Below are 18,949 nucleotides of genomic sequence, written 5' to 3'. Positions count from 1 at the left end.
GCTCTGGCATGTTAAAATCTAGTTGAGTGTCATTTCCCAGGCCATGCTAGAGTTGCTATGTAGGCTGGGCTAATCTTGAACTCACCATTCTCTTTAGCCCTCACCCAACTGCTGGGATTTCAGGACTGGGTACATGCCAGGGGCTGTTCATGGTCTTACATTTGCATGCAATGTATCATCTTAGTCAGCGTGAGACAGCATAGTGCTGTAAGATCCACTGGCAATTTCCTGAGGCTACTTGGAAATGACCTTGCTTGGAAATGACCAAAGCTGTGGTGACCCTGGCCAGCTCGCACCCTGTGGGAACTGAGGCTGAAGGTGGCCCCTCCTACCTTGCCATGCATGGCAGCTGCTCTTTTACCTTAGTTTGTGGGTAACAGGCTTGTCATGCTGTTGTCAGTTCAGTGGATCATCCTGTATCCAGATGTGAGTCTGCTCTTGTTCCTCTATCAAATCCCCAGCTAATTAACCTGGGAACTGGGAGGCTTGGCTCAGCTTCAGCCAATTGGCTCTTGGCCAGAGACAGTAACAAAACCTGCTCACCTTATGATAGATAGCAAGGCTGTGGAAGAGCTCAGGGTCTCCCAGGGATGGCCCTGCTTGCAGCCTGCACTGTGTTACAGTGGCTTACCATCTCCTGGGCTTTGTTCCTTCTTGTTCTGCTGGCTATTGTTTTGATTTTTGCTTGGAAAAAATCTTATGGTCTGTGGCTTTGACTCTGCTCTAATTAGGGAGGGTTGAGGTTATGAGCTATGTGATGTGGCATCCAGACTCAGGTCCTCTACAAAGCAGCATACACACTTAACCTATGAGCCATGTCCTCTAGCTTGGTTTATGATTATTGGGTAAGAGTGTAAGTGCACATGTCATCACTCACATGTGGAGCTAAGAACACAACTTAAAGAAATCAGTCCCACTGCGGCACTCAGGGATTGAACTCCGGTCATCATGTTTGGCAGGAAGAACTTCATCCTCCATGTCATTTTGTTGGGCCCTGCTTTGTCTTTTTCTTTATTATTTTATTATTATTGTATGTGTGTGTACATAGACAGAAGTCAGAGGACAACTTTTTGTAATTGTTTTTCTCCACCCACCAAAGACAGGTTCTTACCTCTCGCTAGGCATGGGTGATGAGCTCTTCACCTGCTGAGCCAACCTGCTGGCCCTTCTTAGCATATTAGGATCTTCATTCTGCCCAGTGGTCCAGCCATTAGCTTGTTTGGAGCACTGGGATCCTTGGTGCCCAGCTGGGCTGTGACTGTCTCCTGTCTTCCTAATGTTACAAGAAGCTCCTGGCCCCATAAAAACAGCTGCTAATTCTCTGCCTCAAGACTTTGGGAAGTCTCAGGGAGTGCTGGGACACACTGGGGCCTGGCTGCCCTGCATAAGGTCCCAAGGCCTGACTTGGGTGGCATGGTTTTTAGGAATTCTCAGACTCTCCGCCGCCTAAGCAGACTGGCCCTGCACAAGTGCAGCCCTGGTGTAGGCTGACAGTGGCATTCAGAGAACTTTGAATTCACAGCCAATGGTGGGGTAACCAGTCCAGCTACTGGGCCACATAGCTGAATAGGGACCCAGTTGGGGACTCTTGTGTTTTCACTGTGAGACTATTATTTGTGTGTGTGGGGGGGGGAGGGATTGGGAGGGGATGAGGGGTTGAGGCAGGTTTTCCCCATGTAACAACCCTGGCTGTTTTGGAACTCATTCTGTAGACCAGGCTGGCCTTAAACTCACAGAGATCCACCTGCCTCCTGTCTCCTGAGTGCTGGGATTAAAGGCGTGCACCACCACTGCTGGCCATTGTGAGACTTTTGATGAACCTGTCCATTGGGTCACAGTCCCAATTCCCAGCATTTTCAGAAAAAGGAGGTGGCTCTGAGCTCTCCCTGAAGCCCGAGCTGCTGCTTGTCTCTGGTCTCATCCATTCATCCTGGTCATCCTAGTCACCCAGGTTCACACATTAAAACTGGTTTTCTGGGGCTAATGAGATGGCTAAGTGGTTAAGAACATACCCCTCCAGAGGTCCTAAGTTTAATTCCCAGCAACCACATACATGGTGGCTCACAACCATCTTTAATAGGATCTAATTAATACTCTCTTCTGGTATGCAGAGCACTCATAAATGAAATACAAATAAATAAAACAAACAAAAATGATTTTCTAGAACTCAGTGACTTTGACAAAAGTTGGGGGTCAAAAGGCCCTCACCATGATTAAGATCTGGAAGGTAGGATCAGGGAAGACACCTTGCAAGGCATGTATAAACTCACATAACAAAATGAATGGAGACGTTGTGTGGACTTTTGTTTTATGTATTTGGAAGTTTTGCCAGCACCACATGCATGCAGTGTCCACAGAGAACACAAGGACAGCATCCCGTGGAACTGGAGTTTCAGACAGTTGTGATCTGCCATGTTGGTACTGGGATTTGAACCTGGGTCCTCTGGAAGAGCAGCCAGTGGTCTTAACTGCTAAACCATCTCTCCAGCCCCTAAATAAATAAAAAAAAAAAAACAGAATATGGAGGCCAGACATCGGCACATGTTTGTCATCTCAGTAGGCTGAGGTGAGAGTTGTGAGTTTGACACCAATCGGGCTACAGAAAGGCTGTGTCTCCATAGGTGGGGTTAAAGGGCCAACGAGGTAGAATTGGCCTTGTTTAAGATCCATCCCCATCACTGCAAAGGAAGACTGCTAAGTCTTCCAACACCCAAGCAGCTCCCTTTGGCCACCCTAGCTCTATGGCCACCAAGTGGCAGTACCTACATGAGTGCACCTGGGCTAGCACAGGACTTGGACTTCCCATGGTGTATTCACCTGGCAGCATTGCATTGGGTTGTTACTATTGCAGACCCTGGCCGGCTCCTGTGGTAAGTTTGCCCCCTTTGAAATCAAAGAACACATGGTGCTGGCTCCACGGTGCCGGGCTACCTTGGACCAGGACCTTTGTGATCGGCTGGACCAACTTCTACAGCAGCAGAGTGGGGCCAGCTCCTTCCTCAGTGACCTGAAAGGCCGGCTGCCCCTGAGGTCTGGACCCACCCAGGTGTGCAGCCGCAACACCAACATCATGGACAGGTGAGACCTGGCATACTAGGCCACAGCAGAACCTGGAAGGTGGCCCCATGCTGCCCGTTGCTGCTGACCCCCTGGAGTTACCATCTCCCTGGGTGTCTTTCTTGGTTGCTAGAGTGTGTTACAGGGGGCCTCTGGAGCACAGTGTGGCACCTCCTGTGTCCTGGGTGCAACAGTAAGGGCAGTCCTGAGCAGTTCCTGGATAGGCAGGTCACATGGCAGCCAGCCATGGGCACAGTGCCAAGCACAGTCTGACCACCCAGGGTCATTGTGGAGAGCAAGGTGGATGGTGTGCCTGACAGGAGGAGGTTTGGCCGCATGAAGCTCCTGCAGTTTTCAGAGAACCACCGGCCAGCATACTGGGGGACATGGAACAAGAAGACGGTGGTCATCCGCCCCCGTGACCCCTGGGCCCAGGACAAGGTGAGCTCTGGGGTTGGGGTCCCTATCCCTTGGGGGGGACGACTTTTCTGTGCTACTTTGCCATGATGCTCATGCACATTCTCCCTCCAGAACCTTCTTGACTATGAGGTGGACAGTGACGAAGAGTGGGAAGAGGAGGAACCTGGGGAGTCCTTGTCCCACAGTGAGGGGGTGAGTAACCCCAGTGGGGACGAGTGGCCTCCGCACCAGCTGCAGGAGCCACTGTGCAGTTGTTTGATGTGGGGCAGACTGGGGATCTGAAGTTATGGTCCTGCTTGGACTTGGTGAGTGCTTACTGCCTCAGCTTTCCCATCTTATGGACAGAGGATTGGAGCCACACTGGGCCCTACCAGTTCCTTCTTCCTCTGCCTACATCTATTCATTTCCTCCTGGCTCCCCAGACTCCTGTGACCTAATGGGGTCCTGCTGACCGGATGCAGTTGTGCCCAGATGCACTTTGGTGCTAGGGCACATGTGAGGCCAGTGCTGGCCCTTAGGCTCTGCAAGCCCATCAGTGCCTGCCTGGGTGTCTGTGTTCTCTATGTGTGAGCTCTTCTCTTTTTCTTCGAGGACGAGGATGATGATGTGGGGGAAGATGAGGACGAGGACGATGGCTTCTTTGTGCCCCATGGGTACCTGTCTGAGGATGAAGACGTGACTGAGGTGAGGGCCCCTGCCCGGGCTTGTTGTGAGGTATTGGGGTGATCAGCTGCTGTGGCTTGGGTTTCAGGGAGCAGGTGATTGGCATGCAGCCTGGCCTACGAATCCCACCTTCAACTAGAGTTCTAACGAACCCCCTAAGGAAAGCACAGGCTGCCCCACAGCTCCAGAAGGTCCCTGTCCTCCCCTGCACACTCCCATAAGAGGCCATGGAGACTTTGAGTGGTATCCTTAAGCCCAGAGCTCCTGGTTGCAGTTTTAAAAAGCCTGAATAGTGTGGCTGGGGTCAGGCTGACTGTGCCTTCTCGAATTTGGCCATGTTGTCATGGGCCGCTCAGGTCCTGTTTGGCAGAGTGTTTGCTCTGGGGTTGGCAATTTGACCACCTGTTAACTAGGTCATAGAAGCCCTGAGGCTAGACAAGCAAAGCCACCGAAATAACCAGACTTGTCACACAACTTGGAGTGAACTGACCCCCCTGGCATTGCCCTTTACTACTGCCTCCTCACAGGGCCTGGCACTGGCTCTCAGTAGCTCAGTGCCAGTGCTGAGTTGCCAGAGAGCATGGGTATTAAACAAGGGTCTGCTCCCTGTCCTGCCAGGAATGTTCGGACCCCGAGAACCACAAAGTGCGCCAGAGGCTGAAGGCCAAGGAGTGGGATGAGCTCCTAGCCAAGGGCAAGCGGTTCCGTGTACTGCAGCCTGTGCAAGTGGGATGTGTATGGGCGGCTGAGGCGGCCAACTGCGCAAGCTCCGACTTGAAGCTGCTGCAGCAGTTCACTGCGTGCCTGCTGGATGCAGCACCCCCTGAAGAGCCAGAGCCCAAGGCCTCCAGTTGGGAGAAGAGGAACCAGCATAGTAAGTGGGGTGCCAGTCTGTCTGGGCACAGCACTTCTCAGGGTGTCCTTGTGGAGGTCTCAAGTCTCCAGAACCTGTGTGTGAACAACCATCTGCATGCACAACTAGCAGGGCCTTCTGCTCATCTGTGTAGCAGCTTGCCCTTTTAAATTTTGGCACAGGGTACAAAACACAGCGTTCACATGTGCCTGCCAAGTGCTCACCATTGAGCCACACCTGTCTTGCTATCCATGACTGTTTTAACTTAAAAAAAAAATTTTGAGTCAGTGTCTTGCATTGTGACCCAGATAGGTTGTGAAGTGTTCTTGAACTCACGGTGGTCTTGACTCCGCCTCTTGAGTCATTTGATTGCAGCCCAGGCCTGGCTCCTTGGTGATTACTAAAGTAGGTCACACAGCAGAACGTTAAGTCAGAATTGAGACCTGGACTGTGCTACTCTCTCTGTCTGTGTCACCCTGGGTGGGACACATGTGAATCAGAGAGAGTAGTGGCCACTCAGGAGGTCTATGAGGACACACACAGCTAACCACATGGCAGTGCCAACGGCGAGCAGGCATGTGGCTTGGCCAGTCTTAACCACCCTTAGTGGCTTTCTTTGAAGTGTCCCTTGGTTGGGGCCCTCTCAAGGCTTCATCTCTAACCTGTCTCATCCCACAGTCCTGGCCCAGCTGCTACCGCTGTTGCATGGCAACGTGAATGGAAGCAAGGTGATCATCCGAGAATTCCAAGAGCGATGCCGCCGTGGCCTGCTGAGCCCCACAAACGCCACTTCACACCCACAGACACCTAACTCAGAAGATACTGTGGTCGTGCCATCCAAGGCCAGGCTGAAGCGCCTCATCTCTGAGAACTCGGCCTATGAGAAGCGGCCTGACTTCCGTATGTGCTGGTATGTGCACCCACAAGTGCTCAGGCGCTTCGGCCAGGAGTGTCTGCCTGTGCCCTGCCAGTGGACCTACGTCACCGCTGTGCCCTCAACACCCAGGGAAGACAATGGCAATGCTTCCACCGAGGTGCCTGGCCAGGGCACACCCATGCCAATCAAGCGGAAGCCAGCAGCCACCATGTGCATTACACAGTTCATGAAGAAAAGGCGGTACGATGGACAGGTGAGCTACAGAGGGCATGGGCCTTGTTCACCTGTGTCTAGAGGAGAGCTTTGTGGCGCTGGTTCCCTCCCACCTTCATGTGGGTTTTGGGGGTGGAACTTGGGTTGCCAGGCTTGTGCAGCAATCACCTTTACCCACTGGGCCATCTTGCTGCCCTTCTACAATAGCTGCAGAGTTGCAGTAGCACTGAGCGGATGATTGCATTTGCACAGCAGTTGCCTCTACTGCTACATCTTACTCCTCATGGTGAAGTCACCCAGAGGCCGCCACAGTTGGCTGAGTTGTTGATTTTTAGTGACCCAGCCGTTATGATTCCATCACAGGTCACAGCCTGTGTCCCACTTGCCCTCCCACACTAGCAGCCATGTGTCTGTCCATGTCCCCAAATGTCATAATCAGGGTCACACAACAAGTAATCCCTTGGCCTGCTATGTTTAGTTCATTCTTGCTTGATAACTCCTTCTAACTCTGAATGGTACTTTGTGCACATGGATAGGTGAAGCACCATCTCCTGAGCTACATGGGCAAGCGTGTGATAGAGCATCAGAGCCCTGCCCACTGAAGCAGTGTCAGCGTTTTTTGTTGTTTGTTTGTTTTTCTTTGAGGTGTCCTTTCTGTCACTAGAAATCTAGCTCACTCACTACATGTTGACATCTCAGGTCCTCTTCTGCGATGTTAGAGGGCACGGGCTCTAAGTGTTGCCTGACACTGGCTACCACTGTGTATGGACACTCTTCTTGTCCTTCTCTTAATGATCTTTGCCGTACCCCACATGAACAGGGAGCAAGGCTCAAAGGCACACTTTGCTGTCAGCCTTAGCCCTGAGGAACCCCACAGAGCACAATGGTGGGCTTTTGTATTTTGTGACTGAAAGTGTTGCCTCCAGAAGGCACAGACCCAGCATGGTGCTCACACAGTGCCCTAGACTGCCTGGGTCTGTTCTTTAGCAGCCCAGTGTTCCATCAGACTCGCTAGATCTGCTTGTAAGGAGTGGAAGGAAGTCCAGCCTTCCCAGGTGTCTGGCCACCTTGGGGAGGGGCAGCTATGCTCTTGAATGTTCTGTGTTCAGTCATTTAGAATGCAGAGTAGTTCAGCTTTTAGCTGGAGCTGTGATCACATCAGACTACTGTGCATCACTGGGCCCAGAGTGCCCCAGTCTTTGAGACTTGGTTTTCCCTGTTTTAAGGATTTATCATGTTTTTGTGGGTAGGTCTGCATGTGAGCACAGTATCCATAGAATCTCCCAGAGGACATCAGATGATCTATCTGCAGCTGGGGTTAAAAGCATTTGCGAACAGCCATATGGGTGCTGGGAACCAATTCACGTCCCTTGCTAGAGGAGCCAGGGCTCTTAGCCACTGAGCAACCCAGGCTACCTTCAACTCTTTATCCTCCTGCCTCAGTCTACACAATACCATGCATGGATGTAGGCAGACATCTGTACAAGAGGCATTCAGACTTGTAGAGAAGCAGCTGCCTTCCCCCTGTCAAAGGCCAGTGGGCTGTTTCCTCACCATGTGGGGTCAACCTGGCTACATCTGTCTTTTCCCCAGAAGCCCATGAACTGGCCAGGGATCCTCACAGCTGCAGGAAGCTCCAAGTCTTAGCCACCAGGAGAAAGAAATGCCAAGAGAGTAGGTGTTCCATTGGTTCTTTGAAACCAAAGTTGAGAAGCCAAGCCACTCAGGTTGCTCTGGGATGCTGCTGTTGGCAGCTTTTAGACGGGTGTGTGGCTCACCTTAGCAGAGTGCTTGTAGCCATAGGCCCCAAGCCATTTTGTTGGGGAGTGGATGGTCAAGATGCTGACAGGCTGTATTTTGTGCAGGTTGGCTCTGGGGACATGGATGGCTTCCAGGTAGACACAGAAGAGGACGAGGATGACGATACAGACTGTGTGATCGTGGATGTGTCAGAGGCTCCCATGCCTGCACCCACACCTTGCAAATGACAGATGTCAAGTTGAAACTCCTGGGGAAAAGTGACCTGGGCTGCAGGGAGTGGAGTGCAGGCGCCTGGAGTGCAAGGCTGGTATATGGCATGGCCTGGGCAGTGGTGGCCATGCCTCCCCTCAGCCTTGTAGAGCTGCTGAGGGAGGTGGGGATGGGCACTAGCAACAGCCTGCTATGTGGCACTTGAGCAGCCACCACCAGACTCGCCTCCTGCTGACTCCCATGTAAAGAGCACTTTGTCCGACACCCCAGGGTGTGGAGTCTAGAGGAGGCCTGAGCAGTTACTTCCAGACTGTAAAGCCCCCAGGGCTATGTGCTGATCTACCCTTCTTAGTTAAGCATTATCGACAGCTGATTGACAGGTGCCTGCTGTGGTCAAACACCTGCTAATGAATTGTACCAGGGACACTGAGGCTGCTATGCAGGCCCTGGGCAAACATGAACGTGTATAAACATACTCTACCTGAGCCTGTCTTGTCATGACTATCATGTTACACTGGTGTGTCCTTCCACTTGTACCCTGCAAAGGTCATGGGCCCAGCCAGAGCATGGTTAGGATGTCCCCAGCAAGATGAATGTGTCCCTTGAAAGGGGGCCCCTAGTGTCATCTTCCCCAAGGGAAGTGCCATGCCTGGCCTGTTCTGCCCCAATCCCCAGCATGTGCACTTTGCTGATGCCCTTGTTCTACCAGCGCCTCAAGAGTCTGCTTAGCCTGGACCTGGTTTGCTGTAGGATTTCCACTGTCATGGTTGCTGCCTTGTGTGGCTTTGATGAAGACACCAGGAGGCTGGGTTTAAATAGCCTGTTTATTTGGGTTCATAACTTAGGAATTACAGTTCCATGCTGCAAGGCACCTGCTTTCTGCTGTCTCCAGCACAGGTATGGGGCAGGCTGCTTCCATCCATAGTCTGTGAGGCCTGTGCCCATGCTGCAGACCCGCTCTGCCACCTGTGCTGGGCTCCCAGAGGCTCCACACTCTTCAGGAAGGGGCAGACCTGTCCCTGCAGCCCAGGTGACTCAGTTCTTGAGATGGGACCCTGTTCCCAACTCTACTGCTACTAGTGTCCCTTCTATTTGGTGGGGACTCAGGGTAAGGAATGGGTTTGGGGGACGGTATGACACAGCGCATGCTGGGCCGAGCCTGCTTTTATTCAGGAGAGCTGCTCGATGGCTGCAAGCAGCTCAGGCCTCAACACACATGTGGCTGGCTCGGCTCCTGCAGCCCTCATGTCCTCCAACACTGAAGCATCCCAGGAGAAGGTCAGCAGGGCAGAGGGTACCTGCAGGGCAGGCAGAATGTCACTCATTATGCCACCATCCCCAGCCCTGTGATGGCTGTTGTTAAATCAGACTACCCTCAGACAGGTAGCCTATCCCCATGCCACCTTCTCCATACAGATCCCTGGAGTCAGCTCTTGAGAGGTCACCTCCCCATCTTATAGGAGGGAAACCAAGGCATTGAGACAGTACAAGCCCCCAGTGGTGGGAAGGTGATCCTGGAACCTGCGGTGCACAACCCCAGCTCACCAGTCCACACTCGTTCAGGGCCAGGGCCTCGTCCTCCACCAGCCTCTGTCCACCTGAGGCCCTCAGCTCAAAGGGCAGCCAGTCATTCTGCAATGCTTCGCGCACAAACTGGAAGAGCACAGGCAGCCGCTCCCGGGCATAGAAGGTCCCTGTGAAGTAGCAAGCATGAGCTAGATGGTGCAGCCATCCCACTACCCACCCTGGGCTGGAGGCCACGCACCCTGCAGCAAGCAGCCATCGGGCAGGCGCACACGCAGTAGGGCATAGGTGTACTTGCGCAGCTCCCGCTGCTCCTCCTTTTCGCGCATGGCCTTGGTCCTTAGTGAGCTCAGCCGCTCCACGGCCTCAGTTCTGCCATAGGGTCAAGCATGATCAGGCTGCCGCCCCAGGAACTGCCCCCCTCACCCCCTCCTCATGTGGGCCTACCTGAGCCTTTGCTCGCGTTTCACCTCCTCTGCTGTGAGGCTGAAGAAGTCGGCGGGGAGCTCAAAGTGTGAGGCCAGGGCTGAGGGTCGGAAGACTCGGCGCTGCCGGTCCAGCATGGCTCGCACTGGCTCTGCACTAAGCAGCTGCTGCTTGTGCTGCTCCAGGCTCTGCGGCTGTGCTCGTGTGGCCTCACCCAGCACATAGAACTCCTCAGAACCTTCTGCAGGGGTGTCACAGCTGTCCCCATGTCCTGTACATCGCCCCTGCCCCCTCCCACCTGCCTGGCCGCCCTCTCACCCTGATCTGGTACTGGCAGTGTCATCTTCTTGAAGCCGATGGCTTCGAAGAACTCATGGGTACCCTCCAGGCAGTTGATGCGCTCCTGGGGACAAGGCACACACGTCACTCAGGCCATAGGGCCACGACCCCTTGTACCACTGGAATTGATACCAAGCTGGCACCTGGCTGAAGACCCACAGCTGATGAGCTTTTCTTGATACCATCTAGGGATGACATCAGCCATCATGGCTTGTGGCTAGAGTTAAGACACTGCTGTGGGCACAGGCTGGGGTGGCTGCACCCATAAGCCTCATGTCTGAATTTGTAGGACAAATGTCACAGGGTGACTTCTCAGGGTATTGAAATTGAAGAGATGCCATTCCCAGGATCCAGGTCCCCAATCCCAGTAAATTTCAATCATAGACGCAACATGTTTGTGGTCTTGCAAATCAAGATCCTATACTCAAAAAATACAGTCTGGGCTGGTGAGGTAGCTAGGTTAAGTATGATACCAGGACCCATTTAGTAGCAGGAGAGAGCTAACTCCCACAGATTCTGTTTACACCCATGCTATGGCTCATGCACTCACATGTAAGTTAAATACATGTATGAGAAGAAGGATGGGTGGTGTACTGCATGTATGCATCCTGCTGCTTTGGAAGCTGAGGCAGGAGCATTTCCCCTCAGTACTAGGTTAGGTTGGACTACACACTGATGTCGGGTCTCAGCAAAAGTAAAATCATCACAGACAAAATCCAAGCAAGCCGACCCTATGCCCGGTGACCCCAGAACAGCCTGTGGCTGCAGCGTACCTGGAACACCTTATTCTGCAGTTTGATTTTCTGGTACTTTTCCTCCTCTGGGTGCAAATGAATGTTGTCCAGGTATCTGTGTGGGGCAGAGGCACAGGCAGGTGATCACCTGACTTCATTCTTCTTCCACCCTTGGGCCTCACCCAGCCAGAGTGCACCTCGTGCCCACAGCACAGGGAGTACGGCCCCCAATGCTCTGGCCCCTTGGGCTCACTTGGCGATGGTGTCCACTCCCAGCTTCACTCGGTCCCGGTCTCTGTTGAACGTATGTATCTTCATGATGGAGGCAGCTACGGGGTCTGTGGAGAAGTGCTGGGGGAGAGGAGGGTGTACTGAGGACCCTGCAAGACTGCAGGGGAATGGGCAGAGGGGCAACAGCCACAGCCATGAGCTCTCAGGCCACTGTGGTGTGTAAAAACTAAGGCTAACCATGAGTGCTTGATAGAGGGCAAGGAACATGCCTTCAGTGGAGGCCACTTGTGCCTCTTCTACGATGGGGAAACAGCCCAGCAGGAAAAAGAGACCATACGTCCCTTCAGGTGTCTGGGGCTCTTGTGGCCATACAGCTGTGCCTTGTGAACCATAGGGCCTGGCTGAGGTCACCATAGCTGCGTGTCATGTAACTCCCACATGCTGTGAGAAGCCAGGACCATGGTGGCTACAGTGGGTGTCAGGGAGCAGAGAGGGACACAAGCCTGCCATTAACCATCAGCAAATCTGAATGGCCAGTATGATGCTGGAACCCAGGAATATTCAGGTAAGGAAGTTTTGGGGTTGCTAATCATGAGCTATGGTCTGAAGACCCACAAACGGGGAAAGTCTGACAGCTCCCAGGAATATGAAGCCACAAGCCAAGGGATGTGAGGCCTCTAGCTGCTGGGGAAGGCAAGTATGGAGCCTCCATGAGGGACCAGCCTTCCCAACCCGGATTTAGCCCAACATATCTTGTGCTAGACTCCTGGCACTACAGTTCAGGACAGAAATGCACACCTGCAGCTACCAGGTATTGTCAAAGCTGGTTGCAGGTGTGAGAGGCTGGCCCAACATTCGAAATCCTCCTGCCTCAGCCTCCTTAGTTAAAGGACAACAAGGAATGACTGCCACATCTGACTTTCTTCTACTTTCTGAGTCTTCTATGCCTCATTTGCAGATGGGGCAAAAACACAGGGTCCACTCCTAGGCCATTAGAGAACTTGCCAGGTGCAGTAGTTTAAATAAAAATGGCGCCCACAGGCACATGTATTTGAAGGCTTAGTCACCAGGGAGTAGCACTATTTGAAAGGATCAGAAGGATTAGGAGGTGTGGTCCTGTTGGAGGAAGTGTGTTTCTGGGAGTGGGTTTTGAGGGGTTTTTTTTGTTTGTTTGTTTGTTTGTTTCCAGACAAGGTTTCTCTGTGGCTTTGGAGGCTGTCCTGGAACTAGCTCTTATAGACCAGGTGGGTTTTGAGGTTTAAAAAGCCCTTGCATCGATGGTAGTGCACACCTTTGAGCACTCAGGAGGCAGAAGATCTCTGAGTTGGAGTCCAGCCTGGTATACAAATTGAGTGCCAGGGCTACAGAGAAAACCCTGGGTGGGGGGGTCATGGTAGGCCCTATCTTTTTTGTTTTTTAAGATTTTATTTATTTATTATGTATACAGTTATCTGCATGCATGCTTGCACACCAGAAGAAGGCACCAGATCTCATTACAGATGGCTGTGAGCCACCATATGGTTGCTGGGAATTGAAACTCAGGACCTCTGGAAGAGCAGCCAGCACTCTTAACCTCTGAGTCATCTCTCCAGCCCTAGGCCCTATCTCTTGATCTCTCTCTTCATGCATATCACGATCTGTAATGCTCAGCTACTTCTCGAGCACTATGCCTACCTGCCACCACACTCAATGACCAAGCCTCTGAACCTGTAAGCCAGTCCAATTAAATGGACTTTTTTTTTTTGCTTTGCTTTTTCGAGACAGCGTTTCTCTGTGGCTTTGGAGGCTGTCCTGGAAGTAGCTCTTGTAGACCAGGCTGGTCTCGAACTCATAGAGATCTGCCTGCGTCTGCCTCCCGAGTGCTGGCATTAAAGGTGTGCACCACCACTGCCCGGCAAATGCTTTCCTTTTTAAGAGTTGCCTTGGTCATTGTGTCTCTTCACAATGTCTCTCATCAATAGAATAGCTACTAAGACACTAGGCTTGATGAGCATCTGTGGTACCATGTGTCCAGTGGTTCAGGCCTGATGCTGGAGCACAGGCCACTCACCGACAGGATGGCCTCCTTGATGTGGGCATCCCGTTGATCCCTCCTCAAGGTGACACCTGTGAGCGGGCAGATGAAGTATACACCAGGCACTGCCAGGTGGGGAGAGATTTCCTCTTTGGGTTCAGGTGCCTGAAGACAGACAGGATAGGAGGCTCTTGCAGTTGGACATACAGGCCCACAGCTGTCACCCCTCCCTCCAAGGGTCTGTCTTCCCACTGTCACAGGTGCTGCTCATGCCAGGCTCTGCAAGAAGCTTTCCCTCCCCAGGAAGCACACTGCCCCAGAGCACAGCGCAGTCCCCAGAAGATACTGTACCAAGTTGGTCCCGGGAGCCCCTGGGCTGTTGCTGGAGGTGGCTTCTGCCTGAAGTTCCTTTCTCACTGGGAGCGGGAGGGTATAATGGGGATAGAGTGAGGACCCCAGCCTGAACCCAGAGGCTCAGCCATACCCATGACCCTCCATGGTGGGGGAGGTGGAGGGGCGATACTGGCCTAAGAGCTAGTAGCTCTCCCTGCCAATGCACCAAGGAGTAGAGACCTCGTCCCTGGTCTTCTCCAAGTCCCCATCCAAGGACCGCTGGTGTCCTCTGTGGACCTTACCCCATTGAATCCATCTTACCCCAGGTGCCACGGAGCACAAAACTCACCCTGGTTCCGGATGGAGTCCTGAGATGTGGGGCCCCGAGCTCGGGGCTGCTTCTGTTCCAGTCTAGCCAAGGCAGCAGCAGCAGCCATCTGTGCCTCATCGGTGGGGCCCTGGCGGGGCTGCTGGAGGGCCTGCTGTGGCGACTTTTCTTTGGGGGTCTTCTGTCTGGACAGACATGGGGACCCGAATAGCGTACTGGCGTCCCCATCTTGCAAAGAGGTGCATAGATCACAGACACTGGACCTCCAGACACCATCCTCTCCCCTATCAGGCACTGGCCTGAGGATTCTGTCAACTCCCACCATGGAAGCTGCCCCCTAGTTTGCCCACCTTCCTTCCAGCCTTGGCCTGCAGGCCCCTCTTTTTCCTACTGAACCCCAGCCCCTGGTCGTCACAGGGCCCACATTCCCTACTTCCCTGCCCAGTCCTACAAACTTCTCTGGTAGCCTCTAGCTGTTTCCAGTCTCCATCCCACCCCTTCTGGGCAGTTCCAGTATCTCACTTGCCACGCACCCATGCCTCACCCCCCTCTCAGTACGCACAACTCTCCAGGACCTCCAACACTCCTGCGAGTACCCCAGCTACCAGGGCCCCCAAAGACATCCCACCTCCTCCCTGCTAGATGCATGCACTCCAACCACTCATCAACAGGTGTAAGGTTCCCTGGCCTCCACACTCCTCCAAGACCCTCCCATAACCTCTCCCTCCTCAACCCCTCCTAGACCTGCCTGCCCTCCCTCAACCTTCCTGCACTGCACACCACCTGCCAGGTGGTGTGCTCTCAGCCGCTCTTCTGCCCTCAACCTCGGTCTCGCCCAGGCCCCGCCCCCAAGGGTTCTTCAACCCCGCTCCTAGCATCGTCCCGCCCCTTCCCACCAGCCGGCACCGTGGGTATCCAGGCCCAGGCGACACCTCCTTGCCCACCGGCCCCGCCCACACCCAGTACAACAGCCACGCCCACCACCGGCACTCCTAGGCCACGCCCATATGCACACTCCGCCCTTCCATCGGCTCCCACTCTGCATCGCTGGGAGGGGTCCCGGGCTTCCCGCCGGCCCTCCCCGCTCCATTGTCTTCGCCGTCCCCGCCGCCCAGCCGGCATCACGCACCCTGCGGAGTCCGTGAGCTTCTGGCCCGGCCCCGCACTCTTGAACTTGATGTCAGCCTTGATCTCCTGGAAGAACTTCTTCATGGCGGCAGCGGCCCGGCGGCGAGGGCCGCTGGGCGGGGGCGCAGGGCCCAGGTGGGGAGGAGCAGGCGGCCAGCCACCGGAAAGAAAATATCGCGGTCCCGGAAGTCCCGCCCTGCGCACGTGACAATCGCCTCGCATGCACCTCGTGAGCCAGTCGCCGCCTTCCTGTCTGCGGACGCGTTGCCTGAGCGACGGGCCCGCCTCCCGCAGGGCCGCCGCGTGCAGTCAGGGAGAGCAAGAGAAAATTGCTTGCACTGCTCAGCGTCTAAGTGTCCCCAGCACTGCGGAAACTAGGCTTGAAGTCAAGAGTTCAAAGCCAACCCGGACGACCGAGAAAAACGAGAATGATGGGAGCATGGAGTACCTCTTGGGAGGGACAAGACACAGAAAGGAGACGACAAGGTCAAAGCTGGTCTGGACTACTCTGCTGGGGATCTGCCTTAGTTGGTCCAGCATGTGTGAAGCCTGAGTTTAATCTCCTGCAACACTGCCATCTGGTGAGGTGTGCATACTCAAAAAAAGATGGATGCTCTGGGCTCAGGCATTGTAGAACACCAGTGTTCATGTAAATCTGCATCAGGACCACTATGACTGTGTGCAAGAAACCCCCAAAATCAGACACTTCACTGGTGATGGTCACTCATCAAAAAGAAAGAGTGGAGTGGGCCACTGGACGCTCACTGGAGATTCCAGCTGCTCCCTCGTGCACCTCCTGGCCATGTGCATGTAATTCTGACCTTATTTTACATGGCCTTGTGGTCTCTGGAGCAACTAAAGTTTGCAATTAGTGGACCGTGTACCTGAGGTAGCAATGGGCAAGACTTTATCTGTGCTGTTGTGAAACTGTCTGGGGGCAGCTGCTTTGGGACTATCTCACTGTTAGATAGAAATCTCATTGTTTTTGCCAGCCATCGAACCCCAAGATGCACAAAGCTAAGGGGATGGACACCCAGGTGGTGACTGAAAGAGAGCAGGGAAGTCATTGATTTTATAAGAACTGTGGAGGACTCTGGCTCAAGCACAGGAGACAGGAGTGGAGCACCCTGAAAAAGGCAGCTGAGAAGTGCTTGGTAAAGGCTCCAGGACATGATGCTTTTAGCCTGTTGGGGGATAAAAACAGCTGGACAGTGGTGGCACACGCCTTTAATCCTAGCACTTGAGAGGCAGAGGCAGCTCGATCTCAGTGAGTTTCAGGACAGTCAGGACTGTTACACAGAGAAACCCTATCTTGAAAAACCATTAAAAAAAAAATTGTAGTTAGATGCTTTTTTTTTTTTTTTTTTTTTTTTTTTGAGGTAGCTTTTCACTACTATGTAGACCAAGCTGGCCTTGAACTCATGGAGATCTGTCTGTCTCCACCTTATGAGTGCTGGGATCATGGGTGTGCACCACCAAGTCCCTCAATATATATGTTTTACAGAGGACCTCATGTAGCCTAGGCTGGCCTTGAAATTCTGATCTCTTGCTTCCACCTCCCAAGCACTGAGATGACAATTATGTGTCACTTAAACAGAACAAAAATGTGTGTGTGTGTGTGTAGTGTATGCGCACGTGTAGTATGTGAGAATGTGTATGTCTGTTATCTGTGCAGAGACCAGAGGAGGATAACAGGCAGCCTCACCCTCCAGTTTATTCATGGGAGACAGGATCTCTCACTGAACCTGCAAGTAGGCTGGCAACAAGCCACAGATATCCTCTGGTCTTTGTCTCCCACAATCTGAATAATCCTGTTTGGGCTCCTGAGTCCTGGGATGACAAGCATAAGTGAGCCAATTTTTTAGGTCCTGAGAGGTCCCTGCAGCATAGACAGCCCACCTCTGTTAGGCTGTTCTCCTTTGAGATTGTACGTGAATCCTAAATACAAAAACAGAAACGTTGTTTTATGGCGTGAGTCAGGATTCTGTCTCGGAAGTTCCAGAAATCTCAAGGATCAGACACAGTTCAGGATAGGGGAGTCACTAACCTTCACTGGCCCCGTTGGACATGATCCATTGTGGACCCTCTTTTATAGCTGGAGAAAGGGGTTTTGCTCATTTATGGTATTGTGTAGTTTGTGGCAGGACATACAGTAGATGCGCAATTAACCCTTTGTAAATAAAAGAAATGAGCACTCGCCTAACATGCAGAACACCTTGGGTTCCACCCCCAGCACGGCAAAGCACTTGGAAGGCAGAGTCAGGACACTCAGTTCAAGGTCAGCCTTAGCTACATAGCTTATTTAGAAGCTAGCCTGGGTTAAGTAAGAGCCTGTCATAAAAATAGAAAGCAATTAGGGAGGGGGGTCTGGAAAGATGGCTCAGAGGTTAAGAACAGTGGATGCTCTTCCACAGGTCCTGAGTTCAATTCCGAGCAAACACATGGCTATAATGAGATCTGGTGCCCTCTTCTGGCATGCAGGCATACATGCAGGCAGAACACAGTATCCATAACAAATCTGGCTAAATAAATAAATAATGACTAAAACTAAGATATGGTATAAAGGGCTAGAGAGATGGCACAGTACTTAAGGGCTGCTCTTCCCAGAGGACCTGAGTTCAATTCCCAGCATCCACATGGAAGCTCACAATTGTCTATGATTCTGATTCTAGGGGATCCATCTCCCTCTTCTGGCCTGCTCAGGCACTAGACATGCACATGTGTGCATACATTCAAGCAAAACATCTATACACATAAAATGAAAAAAAATTTAAATTTATAAAAAGGCACGTATAAAAATAAAAACATAATAAATTACTTGTCCCACAAGCCTCAGGTGAAGTAAGAAGGCTGGCTGACTCTACAAAGCTGTCCTTTGACTTCTATACATGTTATGATGGCATGTGCTCACAAGTCGACACATATCACACACAGATTATTTTTTTAAGTTAAGAAATAAAAATAAGACTGAGCGTGGTGGCAAACACATCTGATCCCATGACTCAAGAGACAGAGGCTGGAAGATCTCTGTGATTTCGAGGCCAGACTGATCTACTTAAGAGTTCTAGGCCAGTCAGGCTGCTGAATGAGATCCGGTCTCCAAGCAATAAAGTAAGAATAAAAATAAGTAAGTTATAAAATTTCTAGGTATAAAAGTGTTATAAGTATAAAAAAAATATGTAACATTATAAACAAAAGAATAAACAATTTTAAAATTGCATCTGCCCCGCCCCCTTCTCGGCCCGGTCCTCCCTCGAGCCCCGCCCCTTCCCCTACCTACTGTCGGCGGGAGTTTACTGGCGCCGTTGAACCTGTTCTCTTATCAGCCATTGGTCGAGCTGCGGCCAATGAGCTTCATTCTTGAAGGCTGTCAATAATCCGTCGTCTACGTTGATTGGGTATATTTCATCTGGTAACCTCCAATGACCTGTGCAGTACTGTTGTGTATGTCCCGCCCTCCCTAGGCCCCGCCCCAACACTTCTTGTTACTGGTTTCCGTCTTCCTTTCACCTCCAACCCGCCAGTGACCCAGAGGCCGGGACCACAGACCGCTTTTAGGCACCGCCCCGTCTCCCCGCCTAATTCACCTAATCGCTTTCACCCCGCCCCACATCCTGAACGCGTCCCACTCTAAGCCCCGCCCCACCATTCCTCCCTAGGCTCCGCCCTGTGGCTCCTACGGCTGAGCTCAGGTCTTTTACGTCCGACAGCCTACGCCCCGCCCACTGGCCCCCGAGGCCACGCCCTGAGCTTCTGCTCCGTTATCCAATCCCGTTAACTAACGCTGCTCCAACCCCTCCCTTTATTGGTCCCCGCGCTTCTCTGTGGTCATGAGCGA

At 52.6% G+C, this 18,949-nt stretch overlaps 2 protein-coding genes across 4 annotated transcripts in view; one reads left to right on the top strand and one right to left on the bottom strand.

Moving 5' to 3' along the window:
• Positions 1-8,539, top strand: part of Chaf1a (chromatin assembly factor 1 subunit A) — a 30,268-nt gene extending 21,729 nt beyond the window's left edge. Inside the window, exons 8-14 of one of the 2 annotated variants that reach the window (XM_027416888.2) lie at positions 2,852-3,078; positions 3,378-3,498; positions 3,589-3,669; positions 4,069-4,161; positions 4,759-5,014; positions 5,672-6,123; positions 7,949-8,539. In XM_027416888.2, coding sequence (XP_027272689.1) covers positions 2,852-3,078; positions 3,378-3,498; positions 3,589-3,669; positions 4,069-4,161; positions 4,759-5,014; positions 5,672-6,123; positions 7,949-8,071 — 1,353 coding nt within the window. In that variant the 3' untranslated portion in view covers positions 8,072-8,539. Of the gene's footprint in view, positions 1-2,851; positions 3,079-3,338; positions 3,499-3,588; positions 3,670-4,068; positions 4,162-4,758; positions 5,015-5,671; positions 6,124-7,948 lie in introns of both variants that reach the window. The other variant, XM_027416887.2, reaches the window with a different exon arrangement.
• A 321-nt stretch (positions 8,540-8,860) lies between these two features.
• On the bottom strand, positions 8,861-15,293 carry Ubxn6 (UBX domain protein 6). Of its 2 annotated transcripts, none has more exons than XM_027416893.2 (11): positions 15,113-15,293; positions 14,005-14,168; positions 13,674-13,738; positions 13,359-13,487; positions 11,331-11,428; positions 11,117-11,192; positions 10,323-10,407; positions 10,026-10,245; positions 9,820-9,950; positions 9,600-9,748; positions 8,861-9,352 (listed from the first exon to the last, which is right to left on the bottom strand). In XM_027416893.2, the coding sequence occupies exons 1-11, from the start codon at positions 15,193-15,195 to the stop codon at positions 9,224-9,226; spliced, it is 1,329 nt and encodes a 442-aa protein (XP_027272694.2). In that variant the 5' UTR covers positions 15,196-15,293; the 3' UTR covers positions 8,861-9,223. The 2 variants fall into 2 exon arrangements, with proteins under 2 accessions (XP_027272694.2, XP_027272695.1); XM_027416894.2 differs by having other exon boundaries at positions 14,005-14,164; positions 15,113-15,247.
• Positions 15,294-18,949: the final 3,656 nt, after the last annotated feature.

The sequence above is a fragment of the Cricetulus griseus genome, chromosome 5, assembly GCF_003668045.3.
Source record: "Cricetulus griseus strain 17A/GY chromosome 5, alternate assembly CriGri-PICRH-1.0, whole genome shotgun sequence".
In the NCBI taxonomy this organism is placed as follows: Eukaryota; Metazoa; Chordata; class Mammalia; order Rodentia; family Cricetidae; genus Cricetulus; species Cricetulus griseus.
This window is presented reverse-complemented; position numbering and strand designations above follow the sequence as displayed.